The 20,906-nt window shown below is 33.2% G+C and overlaps 1 protein-coding gene across 2 annotated transcripts in view; it reads right to left on the bottom strand.

The window, feature by feature from the left end:
* Nucleotides 1-20,906, bottom strand: part of PSPC1 (paraspeckle component 1) — a 71,739-nt gene that overhangs the window by 20,397 nt on the left and 30,436 nt on the right. The window contains exons 7-9 of one of the 2 annotated variants that reach the window (XM_061133539.1): nt 12,294-12,351; nt 8,633-8,802; nt 5,972-6,444 (exon numbers count right to left, since the gene is read on the bottom strand). The exons of the other annotated variant lie outside the window; for it this stretch is intronic. Of the exons in view, the coding sequence (XP_060989522.1) occupies nt 6,259-6,444; nt 8,633-8,802; nt 12,294-12,351 (414 nt within the window). The 3' untranslated portion in view covers nt 5,972-6,258. Of the gene's footprint in view, nt 1-5,971; nt 6,445-8,632; nt 8,803-12,293; nt 12,352-20,906 lie in introns of those variants that run through there. 2 annotated transcript variants of the gene reach the window in all.

The following is a 20,906-nucleotide window of genomic DNA, read 5'->3' as shown; positions in this document are numbered from 1 at the left end:
TTGTAACTCTTATCTTAAAATTACTTAACAATTCTCATTTACTAAACTTCCAGATGGGTATCACTAAATGTGTAATAAGAATTGAAGCTGCAAAGCAAAAGAAATTACATTTAGTAAATACATGCATGGTCTGAGAAAAAATAATTTATCAAAACTTTATCCTCAATCTGGAAAAGCAAAAGATGAGCTCACTTACAAAAGCCATCATTTCATCAAAATAGTATCATTCTATTCATATTCACCAGGATGGAAAGCAAATATCAGCAGTTTTCTAGAACCTTCACCGGTCATCTGGCACAAGCACATTCAAATACACTGGCACAAAAACAAATTATTACACTGTTTCAACCTCATACTGGTAAGGATGGTTGAGAACCAGTTAAGTAAAAAAACTTTACATTTTCAAAGTGTGTTTTTCTCTATACGCCCTCTTCACTTGAACTAACTAGGTTTATGAACACACACACAAAGAAAATCCTACTTCAAAAAGAGTATTATGTTTAAGACTCAGCATTCAATAGCCAAGCCATAGCCTGGTAAGAATAACAGACTTTTTGCAGTTCTTGCCAGTTGGCAGAACCTGAGAAAGCTTGAGAGTGTTTTGGTTTCTCATAATGATTGGCTAAGGGTTCAACTCAACATACAATGTACCAGGACAATCCTCTATGCCACCACCACCAAAAACCACCAACCAAAAGAGTTTCTGTGCCTCTTCAGAGGAACACTTTAGAACAGAGGTTTTAAAGTGGGGTCCCCAGACCCAACATATGGGTATCACCTGGGAACTTGTTACAAATGCCTGCTGTTTAGCCCCACCTGAGACCTGCTGAATCACAAACTCTGGAGTGGGGCCCAGAAGTCTGTTTTATTGAACCTCCAGGTGATTCCGGTGCATAATTAGCCTGAGAGCCATCAATTCAGAGGGACATCCACGACTACTGTAATTTATAGCAGGGATTTTTTTCCCCTACTGTTGTATCTCAGTGCTGGAGAAGGGTCCAAAATACAAGAGGACCTCTCAATACATAACTGGTACAACAAATAAATATAGTGAAATTCTCAATGACAGCGCTCCCATAAACTCTTTTTTTCTTGTCATAAAATGATATATTTATATTAGATACCACACCATTTATCTCTCAACCCAGTTTGCTCAGTTTGCTAAACTGTTGGCTCCATAGTTATTCTGTTTAAAATATTCTAACCACAGGCATAAAAATGTAAATATTTTAACCAATTCAAAGAATGAACATTATATAACCACTGAGCAAGTTATTACTGTTTATAACACTAAAAAGGTCAGAAATTATTAAGAGAATCACTATGTGAAGTTGTTTAACATCTTTTTAGTACATAAAGAGAGAAAAAAAGTCACACTTGTAAATCTAAGCAATGTATCATAGTTGATATTAATTTACATTATCTAAATTAAAACATACCTTGATGAGAACTTAACTAAAATCATCCTGGCAAAATGTACAATGAAATAAGATGGTTTCTCTATTCTTATGTATTAGATAATATGAATAATTTGCAAAAAATAATTTTTTAAACAAGCATACAAAAATGAAAATGTACATAACTTGCACAGAACATGACAAGGATAAACATACACAAAGCTTCATTCACAGAAGCCTGGTTCAATGACACTTCGCAAAAAAGACGTCAGAACTCGAAGAATGTTTCTTAACGATCCACTGACAAATATGACATGAAACATTATAGATTCCTACGGCTTTTTATATTATTTCATATATATAGTCTACCTTAAACTGAGATATATAACACATAATAAAAATGAACTTGATTCTGTAGTGACAATTTCAGAGCTAGAAACAAATTCCAGGTATAAACATCAATTCCAAAACCTTCAACATGCCATTTAAGACATATCGTGCACTTACATTATTACGGAACCAATCAACACAGGGCCCTTGTATTTAATGAGTAAATTAAAATCATTTATTTTTTATCCTTTTTAAAAATTTAAAGAAAATTTAGAAAGAAAAATTCACGTATTCAAACTATATACACTTCATTCTACCTAATCCTAACAATTCAAGTCAATTTTTACACAGAAGTGAACTGCGTGAAACTTGACATTTTACTTAGAAGCAATACCATCTCTTTTGAAATTCACTGCTTTAATTCGTGATGACAAATTGTAATTTTAATGAAGATTTTTAAATGAACAGTCAACAAAATCTGAATAGAGGAGTCAGTAGTTACAACACTGATTTAAGCTATAATACAATATACTCGAAAAAGAATTTTTTAAAATACGCATTACAAACTCTGGCTACATTACTCTAAGAAATGTGATGTTCTTCATTTAGAAAATGAAAGTTTCTCATACTGAAAGTATCACAAAAAAAAAAGGACACACTGCTAATCCCACCAGGTGAATAAAAATATACCCTAATAATAGGTTTCAACCAAAAGGAATCCTTAAAGATATTTATAATCTAAACACGATTTTATAGAAAAAGACAAAAGGTCAAATAATATTCCCAAGGTAACACAGCACTTGGACCTTTAAATAAAGATTCAAACTTCAATCAGTAATAACGTTATTCAGTAATCAAGACCCTTTGAAACAAATACCCTTTCAAGATATTTTTTCCTATACTCAGAAGATAGTGCTATTGATTTAAAAAGAACTAATGTAATACACAACACATAATCCTGATTTTAAAGATCAGAAAACTTTTTAAAAAATCAGATTCTATAAAAATAGTGAAATTCTTCACCATTTTCCCAGAGTGACATTCTACAAATTACTTAACCACATTCAACCAGGAAACTGTACGCGGACTTCATTATACACACTGGAGAAAACCAGTATCTTATACTACTACGTTTCCCTTTTTTTAAAAATTTAGTAATGAAGGGTACTGGAAAGGAAACAATGCTCTTGAAAAATATAAAACTACTGTTAATTTATTTAACCATTATTTGTTTACAATGAAATAACCCATGCTGGGCTACATATACCACTTAAGAGACGGCCTGGCTACTTACTCTGAAGTAGCCCCTACCCTGATCCCAGGAGTTCTTGTGGAGGAGCATCTAACCAACTAGGAAGTAAAAGACAGGGCAACATTTACAATGGTGAAATCTAGGAGTCAGGAATGTGCCTTATTCTTGAAAGTAAGTCTGACTTTAAAATCACTGTTATGCTCTCAAATTTCAGGAATATAGTTAAACATATTACTACATATTATAACAAAACTCTTAACATACCAAAAAACCCACATTTAAGTATCATACTACTCCCTAGTAAAGTGTCTTTTTCATTTCTGACTAGCACCATTTGACACTAAATATCAAAAATTTTTAAGGTTGAAACACACATTTATCACATTCTTCCACAAACCATCTCCAATCACACATTTATGTTCTCTCATTCATAATCTAATTTGTAATTGTAAACCCATCCCCTAATCATTAATGACTATTAATTCACTGTGACATTTAGCAGTTATTAGAGTTTACACATAACACCAACTTTCTGAAACTTGTATGTTCGACAAGTACATTTCTGAATAAAATGTGATAGCGTAATTTCAATTAGTATTTGAGAAACAAAATCCAGTTCAGATACTGTCAATGTTGATCACTGTTCTATTAAACGGCAATTCTAGGTAAAACAAATATTTTTTCCACACTACTGATACTGTAGGATTCAAAACAAATATTTAATATCTTCCAATGAATGCTCAGCACTGATTTTAAGCATAAAAATCCCAAAACTCAAAAATAACAAATTGAGCTTTATGAAATACAAGTGAACTGACAGCTTTTAAAAAACAGAATCTATCAAGAAAATGAATACATTCATTCTCAAAATAAAAACGGAGAAATTAACAAAATACATTGCTAAAATAAAACAATTAGGAAAATGGGATATTCGTTTTATTTTGTGCATGTTAATAACAGCATATGAAACCTAAATCACGCAGACTTTAAATGCAGTGTTTCAAATCATTACACAAAAAGAAACATGTTATTGTGATGTTATACTACTAATAATGTTTCATATTATCTTTTTAAGAAAAGAATTATGGGAGTATGGATGACAAAATCACACTTATTTAGAAAAGCTAACACTATTCTTTATTTTTATATCTACAAGTTTTAAGAAAATGGCATTCAAATGTCTTCCTTGGTATACTTTTCCACAAGGAAAAATAATGACTGAGCCACAAAGTTGTTTAACTGGACAAAAACACTAAAAACTTGAGTAACTAGGAGTTCACAGATGCTCCACTTGACTCACTCAGAAGCTGACTGTTCCCAGGGTAAACTTGGTAAGAACTGGAACAAGGACTTTCTCGATGAAGGGAAAAAGCTGTGTAGAGCTCTGTTCTTGGAGCCAGAATGAGCCGGACACTAGAATGTTCAGATTAGGGCATCTCTTTGTGCAATGCTTTCAAATGTTCTTGAATGAATTGTACGGAATTTCACAGCCTTGGCCAAAGTTAGCTTGGTATTAACATCAAGGACAAAGTTTCTCCCAATCTTAATTCAGTTTTGAAGCAAAATACAATACTAAAAATTACCTAAAGATTTTAGGAATAAAAATACAGATGACGGGAAAGGTATATTCAGGTGCAGCAGATATCACTTAAAAATTATAGCTGATGTTACAACTCCCCACACTGCAATTAATGTCACAAATCATAACAAATTACACCCCTTGCCAACTCACATTCACAGAAAATGTGATGAGAATAGTCTATTATTTTATAATCTCCTTATCATGTTTTCAAAGATTTGCCAAAAACAATAGAATGTCGAAAATTTTGGAAAATAATTCCATCCATATTGTGTCTAAAAAAATAGAACATAAAATAGTACATAAGAAAACTCTGATACAAAAGCATGCATCTCAAGCATGTCTTATACTCAACTGCTTTTATGCAATCTTAAGTAACCAAACTTCTTTCAAAGGATGCCTTCCAGCAAAAACGGAAACCACGCCTGGGTAATATTTACATACTGCTCACTTTTTTAAAGCACATTGTTCTTCAGAAAAATGCTAAAAGCATGGTACAGTAACACACTGAAATGTTACGTGAGAAGTAACTGCTACAACCAATGCCTGACGCCTTAGATTTGTGGCTTAAATACATGATTCCTCAAATGTAATTTTAAGTTAAACATGGCTAACATAAAAATTTAAATATAATGTAAACTCTGTTTTGTAATAAAAATCCTAATGTGATGTTTCTCCATACTATTGAAAATCAATCTTCAAAACATAATTGACAGGAAAGAGATCTAATCTGACTGCCATAACACTCACCACATGAACCGTATTTCTAGGAGACAGGCACACCTTGCCTGTCCGACGGCAGAGCCTCCTGAACATTCACGGCCCTGCAGTCAGGCTACCTTGAACATTTCTGGAAACAAACATGCTCAAGAAATGCCCAATTTCTTTTAAATACCACAGCAAATTCCCAACTAACATCCTAGCTAACGCTATTTATTGATTTTAAAGAAAATTTAAAGAGTAAGATCTAGATACTGACACCAAATAAATAACAGCCGATAAGATTAAAAATAGATATTTTATAAGCACAAGAGATTTGCCTTCAAACATTTTTTTTCAAGATTCAAAAGATTTATTTGGAAAACTCAGCACAAGACAAAGATATCCTTAATATTCCTCCTCAGAATATTTGAATATTCAGAATCTGTATGAAATGTAGACAGCAACTCTGATTTCACAGGACATCAATGGTGCATACAGGTGTAATCCCCACACCCTCCCTCCCCCACGTGCTACTCTGTCTGCCCCTTACTGACATCAGTTTTCACTAAGCTATATTCAGGGCAACTTGCACAAACTAAAAAGCAGAAAATCATTGTCATTTGTAAATGGCTGGGGTTGGTTAAAGCAATCAAAAGTATAACCATTACAGCAAAATTTAATAAAACTGTAAGAGAATACCACTAATAACAGTTTAAAATTATCCAAGATGATTTCTTTATTGAGATTAACTACACAGAATTCACAGTACTGTGGCATACTTATATTTAGCTAAAGTCACAAACACATTTGAACATTCACAATGATGAGTATCATCATTACCATTCTAATCTACAAAGCTTATGAATAAAGAAAAATACAAAAACTTCAAGTATTTAAAAAAAAATTTTAAGTCTACATACAATAACAATAAAACTTTTATTCTAGGTAACAGGTAAAAGTTATTTTTCCCCTCTAAACAGTCATGAATAAAAGACTGTCTAGAATCTACGACGCTTGTTAGGGCCTTCGAAGTTGGCCCCTTGGCTCCCTCTACCAAAACCACCAGGACCACCACTAACAGGGCCTACGCCACTCATCGGTGCTTGAGGGGTTTCAGAACCTGTTCTACTACCCATAGGTGATCCCATCTGAGACGGTGGTCCTTGCGGAAATCTATCATTGTGCTATAATACCACATAACAAATGTGAAGTCCATTTGGAACACGCCAAATATAAGTGACAAGAAAAATTGGCACAATCCCAAGTGGTGGTGTCATGAAGTTCAGCAGAAAGTCCAGCAGAATCAGGATCACACATAGAAGGAAGAAAGGAGCAATTTAATTAGTTACTATGTTTTAAAAATAAAAAATAAAAGAAGCATCTGAATGAAGAGTTACATTTTGCTAATGCTATGCCCCCAATTTCATGAAAAAAGAACTGATTTTACAAAGTGAATGCCATCTTAAACCTAGTTATTATTTTACTGTTCTGATCTCTCTTTTTATTTTTATTTATTTTTCTCTTGGCCATGCCATATGTGGCTTGTGGGATCTTAGTTCCCTGACCAGAGAATGAACCCAGGATCACAGCAGTGAAACCACACAGTCCTAAACACAGACTGCCGGGGAACTCCCTCTCTTGCATTAAAGTTTTTACTGCATGTAACAGTTTGGTTAATAAACGTACTGTGTTTTAAAAATGAGAGACAAAACTGAGGAGCAGCATCACATTGTTTGAAAAAGTACTGGGTTGGCCAAAAAAGTTCATTCAGGTTTTTCTGTGCCATCTTATAGAAAAACTCCAACAAACTTTTTGGCCAACACAGTAAATATTATAAAAATTTCAATATAATGCATTTAACATAGAAAGTACATATAAAAACAGTTCTAGTTTCAGTATGAAAACTTTCACGGTGCTTTTCTGTAAAGACTATTACTGGGAAAATAGTTTTTAGAAGTCAACAAAAGGCAGAATTAAACACGAATTATGTATTCTGAAAAACTTCACAGTAATAACTACATATCGTAATCTCAAAGGTTGGACAGAACTCCCTATAAGCAGTAGTAAAATACCACTGTGAAAGACTAAGGGGGATATTTAAATAAACGTTACCATTTCTGTGTGAGGTAAAGAAAAGCAGACCTGTTACTTTTACTAAGTTTCTGCTGATTACATACTACACAAAACTTTAACCAAAGTATTTTTACAAGTTTTACTAGCTCTCAGACACTTTACTATGAAATTAGCCTCCAATGAAGGACACAGGTACACTGATCAGTATGTAACACCTGATCTGATCACAGTCAGTATTATGTTACTGCCTCCTTATCTGTGTAGATGCTCATTTTAAAAACCTGTTAGCATATCCAGTTTGTCCAAATTCTTAAAGGACTATATTTAAAATAAATAAAATTTAAAATAGAATACTGCATCCATCAGTTCTAAGACCCACATTCACTGCTTGCGTCTCTTGAGATCAGGAGGGTTTAGGGCTGATGGCAGGTCTGAGTCTTAACAGCAACACCTTCTCTTTCTCAGCAGCAATGCTATCTTCTATTCCAAAACTGAGCTTCCTTTTTCAAATACACAGTCAACTATTTCCCCTTTCTTAACGTTACTTAGGACAACCATTAACAAAAACCAAATAAGAAAATGTTTTACCAATATAAAGTCTCATTTAAATAGTGACAGACTTTAAGGGAAAAGAAAAATGATATCAGTCTTGTCACTGACACTTAAATTATGAAGTACAACTGAAAAACGTTTTTATAATATGTAACCCAGACAAAGATAGCTTCACACTCTCAAATCAAGATATGAAATTGCCTCAATTTAGTAATAAATGTAACTGAAATTACTAAGTCTATTTAGTGAGAATGCAATATAAGTTTAAAATATACTTTAAAACTTTAATGTAAATTTTTTTTACAGTTAAATTCTCTGAAATTACTTGTAAGTGATCTTTTTAAAAAAAAGAAAACTGTGTTTTCATACATATTGGGGCTTCATACCTCACCAAAGGTAAGGAATTCAGAGGAGAAGAACACAATCACAAAATACTAGAATGCACACTGAATGCTGGTTAAGAGGTGATACAAATGAAAATCACTGTAAAATGACTGTAATTAACATACACATCTGTTATACACTCATATACAAAAGTATGCCGTGGATCATAATCCTAACTCTTGAGATAATAAAAAATTGCCTCTCATAAATCAAAATCTAAGTTCATAATATTACCTTTTCTTCATTGGACATTGATCTTTACTGACAAAACAAATGATGCCAAATTACGTTAAGTGTGAAGTTACCTTTGGGGCAGAAGTAAATTCTACTGATAGAATCACAATAATGTGCATGATACATTACCACTGCTCCATTATCTGGCATCATTGGAGTTCCCATATTTGCAGCTCCTTCTGGCCCCATGGCAGGACCAGGACCCATTGGCGGGCCAGGAATAGTTCCTCTGTTGTTCATATTCATACCCATCATTGCAGGAGGACCTTGGTTACCAGCAGGTGCTGGGCTAAACGCATCTATGCAAAACAATCTATACTTAGAGCTGTCCTATCTTAGTTGAGTAAACATTTAAAATTTAACAATACTTAGGCAATCTATATAACAAGAATATTATCAAAATCATTTTACTTCCTTAAGAATGGGACACTCAATTATTGACTCTGATAGAGCACTACATTTGCTAAACAAATGTACATATAACAAATGAGAAAACGATCAATTATTTTATGTCTGAGACTATCAAAGCTTGAAAAGTTTTCTTTAAAACATCAGTATTATTTGCTGTAGTCTACTTTTTAACCTAATAAATACTCCCTTACGAGTGAAGAAAGTATGACAACTCTCTACCAGTTTAAATTAACAGCAAAGGATTAGCACTTACAAAACCACTTAATTTTCTTATAGTTATGACTAAAAATACTAGCATGTAAACTATACTAAATTGTGATGGGAGAAACCACATCCTCATATATAATTTTGTGTGTGTGTGTGTGTGTGTGTATGTGTATATAGTGTGGATGTGTGTGTGTGTACATTATAAATATACACACACACACATATATATATAAAGTTGATTGTAAACAAACTGACTTTTACAGTTATTGAACATCTCCCAAAATTACAGGAGGTACTTTTTATATAGAAATATGCAATAGAAACAACTAAAAAATTGAAATGACTCATCATGACAAAACTTATTTCTAAAAGCAAATGCAACCAAATACAGATAAAATATTGATACAGCTATTTGAATTTTTTTTTTTACATACTGACATTCTGGAAATGAGAACAGTTGGATACCTCAAATTTTTTTTCATCAAGACATCCATCCACCTGCCTCATGTTAACTACAATTAATGTTTAAGCTGTAATACAACATTTATAATGGCTTCAAATACATTTTTAGGTATCCTCTTGGAACTTTTAAAATTTTTAAACTAGTTATACTTATCATTAAAAATTCATGACAAAGACTGAATTTTCTTCTAGTATTATCTAGTTAATTTCATGACATTCAGAACTCAATTTCTCAATAACACATTATAATAGGAGTGGAAGTTGTCATTCAAATTCACAATTCAGTATCCAATGAAGCTCAACTTGGCACAAGGCTGAGTCCAGGAGCAGTTGAGGGAGGAAGTCTGACTTCCTGTCGTCCCTGGCAACATACTCTGTGGCTCCTTCTGAACCAATTCCCAGACCCCAACCACTTCCTGGAAAAGAAGTAGTTCCTTAATCCAAAAAGTTCTCACTAGTAAATCTACACTTGAACTATCCAACAATGTTTCTATTCCCTTAGAACAGCTACAAATCAAATTTTTACTAGACTTCTACAACTTTTCCCACAAGCAAAATGATTAAGGGCAGAGGCATGATCCAGGAGGAATCCTACCTCGACTTTCCCCAAAAAGAACAGATCAAGGATTACGGTTGTTTTTGTTTTTTTTCTCCTTTTAATAAAACATAATTATCACACCTAACTTCTAAGATACAATATAACTAATACACATATGGGTATAATAAAATAAAAGAAAAATATTTTCAAGTATCAATAGTTGAAGTACTCTTATTTTTAGTAATTATGTTCTTCTACCAGATGACTGTAGTTAGACTAAATGCAAAGATCTAATAAGGAATGTTAGAATTATCTGGTCCCCTGAAAAGCAATTTTATAAACTGTGTTCCACGTGGAGTACATGGTAACACACCAGAAAACCTACTGTCACATTTCATCTATGTAACTTGAGAGAATATGACAATTTACCAACTGAACAGTGACATTCAATGCATGATAAGGACTTAAAAGTCATAACTCTCACTTTGAGGATAAACCCTCACTTTGAATAAAATGTAAACAGGAGAAAATTAAATGGAGTGGATGTTAGGGGAGCTAATTAAGTGTTAAAACATGGTTATTTAGGGAATAAAATGCCATCAAAACTTTTAAATCTCTTAAATTCCTAACTAAATAAGAAATCTAAAAGTATATTCTCCCATTTCTTTTAATAAAGTTGCTCATCAAATCAGACTGTTTTCATGGTCCCTAAAACATCAGAAATATCTCAAATTTGGTTCTGATGTTAATGACAATCTAATAATTATAATGGCATTTCAAACTACCTGTAAATGGCATTTCAAACAACCTCACACTGAAAATCCTTAAATCCACCTAGATTATATAATACACCAGTCCACAATTCACTCTGAAAATGATATAAACACTCAACTACTTGTACATCACTATACCCTCAACTGTACTACCTGATTTAAAATTTCTCATGTACTCTTGGTTCTCTGATTTTTTTCATGCACCACACTGTACTACAATTGTACTACACAATTAAGTTCTTTGGGTTAAGGGCCATGTTTTGTGCTTCCTTTGCATCTCAGAGATGGTCAGTAACTAGTTTCTTTGCAGATAAGAAAAATAACAAAAGGAAACAGCAGTTGTCTTAAATGATTTAGATTAGCTAATTGGCAAATGGCAATAAGCTGGCATGGTGGGAGGTGGTCGGTCATGGAAAATGCTCGACCTACATATTAGACGCTTTCAGATTTCTTATTCCACACACCGTGCATACATTTTAAGCGCAATGTGGATCTCCTCACTGGAAGTGCACTTGACGTACTGGAGTGTTAAGGTGATGTAATCCTTGCAACAGTATGTACATTTGACTTATGTAGATTTAACCTCAGCTTCTGAGACAATGTGAAACTAATATATAAAACTTATTTATCTAAATCTCAAAGGTATGACAGTTAAAATTTAATAAAACTTATGAAAACATCCCACTTATGCTTCTCTTAGCTTATTTACTTGGTATTGCTCCCCTTACCACCTGGGTAGACAAGCAATCAATATTAAAGTGCTACCATGAACATTTTCTTAGAAACTTCACATCAATTCTAAAGATATTATACATGAGCTTAAATATGTAAGATATATCTCATTTACTTGACAAATCACACATGTCTCCAAACAGTGCATTTCTGTGCATGATACTGTGGGCTAGGGCAAAATAAGTTAAACATTCAGTAAAATGAATAAAAATAGCTTCAAAGTTAAGCAAAAAGTTGTGTTAAAATAGAAATGTATAAAATACTCTCAAAAAGTTTAAAGACACTGTAACTCAGAAGCTAGCAAAATTCCAACACCAAAAAGCCAATTGCAGGGCATGGAGTTTGATTTTTAAAAATACAACAACATAGCTATATTATACCATGTGATGACTACAAGTTTCAGGTTGTTAATCAAAACCTGTTTAAAGGTTTCTTTCGTTGCATCTATTAAAACATAATACATCTGTTAGCCTTCAAATAAACAAAATAAAATTATTCTTCCTAGCATGTATTTTAAATATACTGATTTTTTTCTCAATAAATGTAGAAAATTTCACCACTTACAAATGTTGGTTTCAAATTTTGTTACTGACATACCACAAATAGCATGTATAGTTCCCTGAAAAATGATAAGCAAGTGACAGAAGCCTGTGCTTCAAATCCCTACCTCCCATGTTTATTGCTCCACGGGGACCCATATCACCCATTCTCATTTCCTGTTCTCTCTGTAAGTAAACATAGTTGTCACAGTCAACCTATCGATCTTAGGACTTAACATTTCCCATCTAAAATTAAAAAGAGAAAGATAAATTGGGACATAATGTTCCATTAAAACTTTAAATTTCCAACATCATTTACTTAATAAGAACACTGAAAAGAAACTTCACTCTCACAGCCTTAATTAAACATATTACAAATGCTTAGGGCATCCAATTTATATTTCTATATATTACCAGTGAGTAATACATAAAATCTATTACATGACATTTTTAATGTTATTCTTCCAAGAGATCAGAGACACACGCCTAGATTCTAAAAGAAAAAAATCTAGTAATAATAACCAAGAAGACCAATTATTTCTCCCACCTAGGTCTCTAAAGTCTTAAAACAGAAATGACCATTACCACTTACACATTCAAATGTATTCAAACACACAATACAGCTGTGGGGCCCTAAGCCAAAAATAAAGTTATAGACAATTTTCATTTTTGCAATACTGTAATTCACCTTTGCATTTTTCTTCAAGTCCTCTGGTATTATTTCACCAGGTTTTTCAGATATACCATAAAGTCTCCACTACATACAAGCAATTATTGAAAGCTCAGCATAATATTGCTTCCTTTATCTGAATAAGAATTTTTTTAGAAACTGAAATAAAGTGTTATCACACAGTCATCAAGTTCTGAAACAAAATGCTCTTAAGGTTACCTATGACATAAAAGGCCACACAAATGTACAAAACATCTTAAGTTTCAGTACAAAAACTATTTCCTAAAAACTCATTTACCAACAGTTACATAGAACTAACTTCAGTGAAATCTCTAGTTGAAATTACTCAACATATTGTAATTGAAATTTACACTATTATTTAATGATCTTTTCCAATACCAGACAAGTGTTACAAGTAGCAATCATAAAAAAATTCCAAGTGAAGTCTAAATCTACAGAAAGCATAATTTTCTTATTTTCAAAAGCAGTTTTATTAGAACGGGTTGGTTTTAAAATACTAGTGAAAAGTACCTATAAAGCTAGAAATGAAGGAAATAAAAAGCCTATAATGGAGAAACACCACTACGCAGCAAGTCAACTGCCCATCTAACCTAAGGTAGGTGCCTCTAAAGCTAACCCATAAGGAAGCTACGACACAAGAAAAACACCACTTACATAACAGTTCCATGAAGAAATGTTTCTCATTGCCCAGAAAATCTGAATACTAAAGCTTTCTCAAAGTAAATGTTTAACTTTCCAAAAAATAAATGTTTCATCATAAAACATTTGACTATTAACAGGCAGTATTACTGACCAGCAAGAAAGCTAGACTATTTTATAAAACTGATTACCAATTAAGTCATGTAATTCTGAAAATATAGGGAAAATACTATTCTATAATCACACTTCACACTATTATCAATAAATTAAGCCAAGCTCTCATTTCCTCAGCGTAGAGCCTTCTGATAACGTGTGGACTCTTTCAGCAAACCCAAAATCTTAAACGTTAGTATTTACAGGAGCTACTTCTTACAAAGAGCTGGCTGCGCTCCAGTACCAGAGTAAAATAAATGGATTTTATGGTCCCAACATGTTGGAGGGAACAAAGGTTTAACTTATGTTTTTACTCTTGATTTGCCTTAACTATGAAAGACTAGGTAGGCAATAGTTAATCACTGACAGACAATAATTATTAGTCTCACTGAGATTTCAATTTTCAATCCCCCTATATATTCCAGCACCCATACTCAATGCCTGTGATTCATGGTGGGGCAACAGAGAATCTTTTTTATTGTTTAAACCTCTTTATGATTTCAGCATTACCTGTCACCTTCTGAAACAGAGTTTATCTTTATCATTCATAAAATACTTTTTAAAAAAACGTTATTAGTCTGCTTCCTTCATTAACAGAGTTTTGTGGAAAGCGTATTAACATACTGAAGAGATCTATGGTTTTAAGTCAACTATTCAACAGAGGCTGAAACAGTCCCCTTTTGATGCTCTGTTATAAACTAGTTCCAGTTCTAAAATATCTTTAAATGAGACAATCAGAATGTCATAATAGTCTAAGGTAAGCAGGTCATTGGTTACAGTAACAATTCATGCTATGTATTACACCATTTTTCACTAAAAATGCATAATTTGTTATTGCCCTAAAGAAAACTGCTGAGTACTATTTTACATATAGCTATAATCACAAGATTAAGAGATAATACAGATGACAGATCAATTTTTAACTAATTTAGAAAAAGTAAAATTTTCAGCTCCATAGTAGTATTTTAAGGTTATTGTAACTTTCTATAAACCCACTGCTACATACTTCTAGTAAAATGCAAGAGGCAGGGATAATATCTAAGGGTAATGTCATCAAAAGAAATTAGGACAGTCCTTCTCATAACTTGATATATTGAATATCAATAAGGAGAAATCACTTGAAGTTCACTGTAACTATGTACCCATCCAAAAACAATACAAAAGACCCTCACCGCTTCTGCAAATCCTTCTATTATATTTTAAATTGGAAGTGATACATGTGATATTTTTATAATACAAATTTTAATGACACTTTATTACTTAACCAAAATTATCATGGTTTAACAGGCAACAACTTATATGTAAACAAAATCTCAAAAGATTGCAGTGCTGTATAAAAGGAGAAAGCTAGGATGACAGTTTTAATTAATTCAACAAATCCTCACAGCAACCCTATGAAGTAAGGTCAAATGTCATCCTATTTTAGAGGTGATAAACCTGAGGCTCAGTATTGTTCAATAACTTATGTAGGGTCATACGTGTAGCAAAGTGGTTGAGCTGACCTATAAAAATCTGCCCAAATAGAGTTCATGGAATTATCTTCTTCACAAGGCATCTTCATTCTTCAAGAATCTCATTAAGGACTAACAAAAGGCAATGGTTTTTAATATGTTTTTACCATATTATTAAGAAGGTGTTCCTTTTGATTGTAAGAATTATGCATATGTATTTTTGAAAACTGGTTAGTGAAACATGCTTAAATACACAGTTGACCAAAAACAAAAGTACAGTTGATCCCAGAGCCATATTGTATCAAAGCAACAATTCATTAACACAAAGTTCTCAAGATGTGGTTCATGGAGTGAAAAGATCTCCCAAGACGCACCCAAGGTGTGCATAAACTCAAAGCTACTTCATCAGAACACAGTTCTGGGCTTTCCACTGAGACACTCTAGGGCATGGTGCAAGAGCAATGGTGAGCAAAAATCCTAGTGTTAAGAGCACAAAGCAAGGCATCTGCACTCAATTTTTACTAGTAATCACTGTACTCTTCACATTACAATTGCAGTTAAATAACTTCAGTCACGGCCTCCTGGGCCAGAGCACATGGAAAAGACTAAAGATTAGATTGTAAGAAAAGAAAATAGAAGCCACATTTCAAAGACCTGTATTTTATTTTCATTCGTTGTGGCTGAGTCAAGGCATATGGGATCTTAGTTCTCCAATGCAAGACCAATGCAAGTATGGAGTCTTAACCCCTGGACCACGAGGAATGTCCTTAAAGACCTGCAGTACAGGTACAACATGGGTCAGAAACAGATATCAGTTTGTTTCACAAAACATCTCTGAATTGTGCAGATACTTGGTTGAGTAGGTCAGAACCCTGTCACGAGACAGGTGAAAGGGAAAAAACCCAGTCACAGTATTTTCTCTAGCAACAAATGAGATGTGGTGATCAGGGCAAATGAAGCCTATCAAATGGGTGACATCAGTCAAAAGACAATTCTGGCCAGGCTTCAGAGACGCAGCACATCATTTTTTTAAAAAGAGGTGTCGAATTTATGTGGAAGGGAAAGTAGACTATGGCAAATATATGGATGAAAGAAATGTGAGATGACAAGCAACAACAATTACAGCTGATATTAAATTTCTAAGTGACCAGACAAAAGACAAGGAATAGAATGAAGGATTCTTCTTTGGCCATTGTGTGGTACAGTCTTATTTCCAAATCATGACAAACAGTATTTACACTTGTATAAGAATAAGAATTAAGATATGTTGTTTTTAAGATACTTTTTTATATTAAAAAATAATTTCAACTATGAACACCTGGATGAAATAGTAAAACAGATTAATTTTATGAACTTTCTATCTTTAGGTACATGTCTTTAATTATTCTATGCAACAAAATAGATGTCTACATTAAGAATTTCTGCTGCATTCTGAAATAGGGTGGGTATTTCAAGAAAACCACTGCTGTGACTGGGCTGCAGCTGAGTAAGACACATTTTCTTGGAGCAAGATTATTACTTGAGACAGCATCTGACAGACAAGCAGATTACTGACTTGTGTAATTTCTTATGAGTGGTTGGTATTAAGAAATGTGACTTATTTTAATTTTGTATAACAAAATATATTAACATTTAGATAGTTGGTGTAACTCAATGGATCACTATTTTTCTGTTTGGTACATTACAAACTCATGCATAGGAAAACAATCCACTCATAGTTAAGGTAGACTAATGGATTCTAATGCAAAAGAGTAATTTTAAGAAACTACTGCTTGTCAAGTTTCACTGCAGTATCAAACAAGAATATTTCAATTATCTGAAAAAGTTAAAATATATACATTTGTCTCCATTTACTTATCCATGTGAAACCAGGTTTTCTTCATGCTCTTTGACCAAAACAGCAGTTTGCAATAGGTGGAACGCAAAAGCAAATATGGGAAGCCAGCCATTTTCTTATAAAACCCAAAATTAAAGAAATTCACAATGGAGTAAAACAATACCACTCTTCCCACTACACAAAGTAGAGCACTAGAGAAATTTGCAAAAACTGTAAAATAAGGCCCCTCTTTCCACTACAACACATTTTCTTCTAAATGTCTCTTTAAATTTCTCATATGGCATTGATATAATGTAATTAAAACCTTTTTGGGGTCCTCAATAATTTTTAATAGCTTTTAAAAAAGGTTTGAAACCAAAAAGCTTAAGGACCACTGTTTTTATGTTCCTGTCAATATTTACTCATGAAAAGGTAAAGTAGCAGAAAATCTGCACTAATGTAAATTAACTAAACCAATATACCTTAATGTAGAATTTGATATTATTTTATGGAGAATATTGACTTTTTTCCTTAAAACTCAATATGCTAAAATATGTATATGAATGCCGAGGGTTTAGGAAACAGTAAACTAAACAAAAACTGACTTTACATAATTATCAGCTGGAATAACATTCTGCAAGCAATGACATGGTGTGTTCACCCAATACAATGATCAATCTATGTCCTCGTCTGAGTGAATACAGTTCCAACAGCTACAATCCTCCTCCTTTAATCCATGAAGTTCTCTCTTGGGTATGTCTTGAAAGAAATATCTAAGGATCACGATGTGCCGTTTCAGTTCCATGTCTTAATAAAGAAAATGCTAAAAATCCTGAAATAAAATTTTCAATCTAAAAGAAATATAATTCTAAAGAAATGTGTAAGTTCTGGCAAGTAACAATATTCAACCTATCATTAAATATTCCTAGAATTTTTCCTAAAAATAAAGTTTGGTTTTTTTTTTTTTTAACATGCACACATTTTTATTTGTTTTTATTTATTTGTATTCCAAGAAATATCTTGGCTGGTGCTTTCAGCAGCTGGTGGGACCCTGACAGAGCCAGCAGAGTCCTTTGAAGTATAGGGCCCATACTACTTCTTTGGAAGTTGAAGAAGTGAGGACAAAGGGACTAGATCCTTGCCTTCTAGGGTTATGAGCCCCTGACTCTGAGTCAAATATTGGGGAAAGCTGACAGGTTAAAGAAATCAAGATACTTTTGAAGGGCAAGACATCCTTTCCCTCTTATATCTGGGATAAATGTCCCTCAGTCTCAAGCTCAAAGAAATGCTTCACCTTAACTTAAAATCACACAACTGGTGGGTGATGGAAGGGCACTTCACTCTGTACTCCAAGATCCAGGATACAAAATTTCTGTCTTTTAAAAAAAAAAAATTTATTGGAGCATAGTTGATTTACATTGTGTTAGTTTCTGCGGTCAGCAAAGCCGACCCCATGGACCATAGCCTACCAGGCTCCTCTGTCCATAGGATTTTCCAGGCAAGAGTACTGGAGCGGGTTGCCATTTCCTTCTCCAGGCTAAAAATAAATTCTTGTAGCACATGGACATGTATCTTTTCACTAGAGTTTACATACGAGAATAACTAGACTGTTAAGAGAGTCAAACTTTCATTAGAGAAGACAAACTGTCACCATCTAGAAATATCAGGGAATAAACATATTTAGAAACAAGAAAGGAACAAAAATCAATTAGGTAAAATATTTAAAGAAAAATAAAATCACAAAAAAGGTAGGCCACTTTGCCAAGAAATTATCCACTCATTTAAAAAGCGTTGTTATTAAAAGGTGTGCATCAAGAAAGTAATCTTCTAATAAACTAAAATGGGAAATAAGAAATGTTCCTATTAATAGAACTCAAATAACAGCATGCAAACTTTCCAACATAACCAACAGAGAAAGGCATGGAAGACTTAACTCTTTATATTCAAGTAATAAAAAACAGCATTTTCCATGACATTATATCATTCACTGCTATATGGGGAGGGGGAAAAATATTTTAAGTAACGTAAGACAACTATTAAAATTAAACTATACAGTATATTTTCCGTTCAATTTGAATGCATGCATTCCCAAGTATCTACACCCATGAGTATGGAGGAAACGTTCCTCAGTTTTATGACTGCCAGAGTGAACCATTAATTCAACACTTCATTAGGGAACCACAAAGTAAGAAACAGTTATCAGAACACATCTATTAGACTATCCAAAATCCTAAACAGTGACAACAGGAAATGCAGGTGAGGTCGTGGAGAAACAGGAATTCTCATTCTTTGCTGGTGGGAATGCAAAACAGCATGTTCACTTTAGAAGACAATTTAACAGGTGTTTGGCTTTTTTTTTTTTTCCTACAAAACTAAGCCTCCTCTTACCATACGATCCCGCAATCACACTCATTATTTACCCAAAGGTATCAAAAACATGTCCACACAAAAACCTGCATACAAATACTTATAATAGTATTATTCGTAACTGTCAAACAAGATGTCCTTCATTTGGTGACTGGATAAACTGTGGTACATTTAAGTAATGGATTATTATTCAGCGTTAAAAAGAAATGAGCTATCAAGCCATGAAAAAAGAGAGGAGGAACCTACTTAAATGTCTATTACTAAAAAGTCAAAATGAAAAGACTCTTGATTCCAACAATGTGACATTCTGAAAAAGGCAAAAAATATGGACACTGGAAGGGAATCAGTGGCTGCCAGGAATCATGGGGAGGGAGAAATACTAGGTGGAGCACAGAGGAAGTTTAAGGGCAATGAAATTACTCTGTGTAGTATGTGTCATCACACATTTGTCAAAACCCAAGAATGTGCAGCAACGAATATAAACTATGAACTTTTGGTGATGAGGATGTGTTAGTGAAGGTTCACCTGCTGTGACAAGTACACCCGTGTACTGCAGGGATCTGATGTGAGGGAATCTGACAGTGAGGAGTCTGTAGGCATGTGGGGCAAGGAGTCTGTATGCACGTGGGGCAAAAGGAACATATTTATCTAAAAAATAAAAGTTTACTTTTTTAAAACTTTAAAATGTTTCTCTCTGAATAAATTTTATCTTAACTTATATCAAGTTTTAGTCATGAACTTGTTAAATATTGAATCAGAAACAGAAGGAACCCCAAATACAAGTAGGGGGTTTTATTCTTAGCATTATTAATGTATTCATTAACCCAAACACATGTGCCTCTTAAACTACATTCACTCAACAGTGTATTTCTAAAGCCTGGTTCAGGTAACTTCGTAGACATAATGTTTGGAAGTCACTGTCAAATTCAACTGACTAAGTAGCAAACTTAATTGCTACTTGTTAATACATAGGATGGTTCATCAACTGAAAATGAATTAAACATTAACTACATATAATCTAGCCATACACATCAAGAGACAGAAGGGAATAAATATTTTAAACAAATCAATTTTTAAATAAATTTTTATTGACCTGAGAATTTTATTTCTAATCTGTATACCTAAGGGACATTTTCAACATCACTCTTTTCAACTGTCATGGCAAATTCCATTTGAAAAGCTGCTTTAAAAAACTGAAATTAATTAGGGGTATATAATTATTCCTCAAATTTAGTTATTTTATCTGAAACGCTTGAAGAAATCAGTAATCTGGATATCAACTACGACACAGACATAATACTTTTAATTCTTACATATAACACCAGTGACTGGTTTGCATTTCTTTACCTATAACTTCTTACCCTGTATACTTCCATATCAAAATCAAAACAACTATCATGACTGGCCAGATCAAGGGATGAAAGATGAAACAGAAGAGCAAATATCAGCTGCAAGAGAAGCAATTTTAAGTCGGTCTCACCAACAGAAGAAAGCTAATAATAAAGCATAAGCATTCCAATATATGAAGAATTATGTATTTAATAGATGAGAATATATTTTTCTATTTGTGATACTAGACATAAAACAAATTATCTTAGTAGTCTACCAGAAGATTGAAATCTTG

This window comes from Dama dama, chromosome 30, assembly GCF_033118175.1.
Source record: "Dama dama isolate Ldn47 chromosome 30, ASM3311817v1, whole genome shotgun sequence".
Lineage (NCBI taxonomy): Eukaryota > Metazoa > Chordata > Mammalia > Artiodactyla > Cervidae > Dama > Dama dama.
Note: the sequence above shows the minus strand (reverse complement) of the source record. Positions and strands in the feature narration are given on the sequence as shown.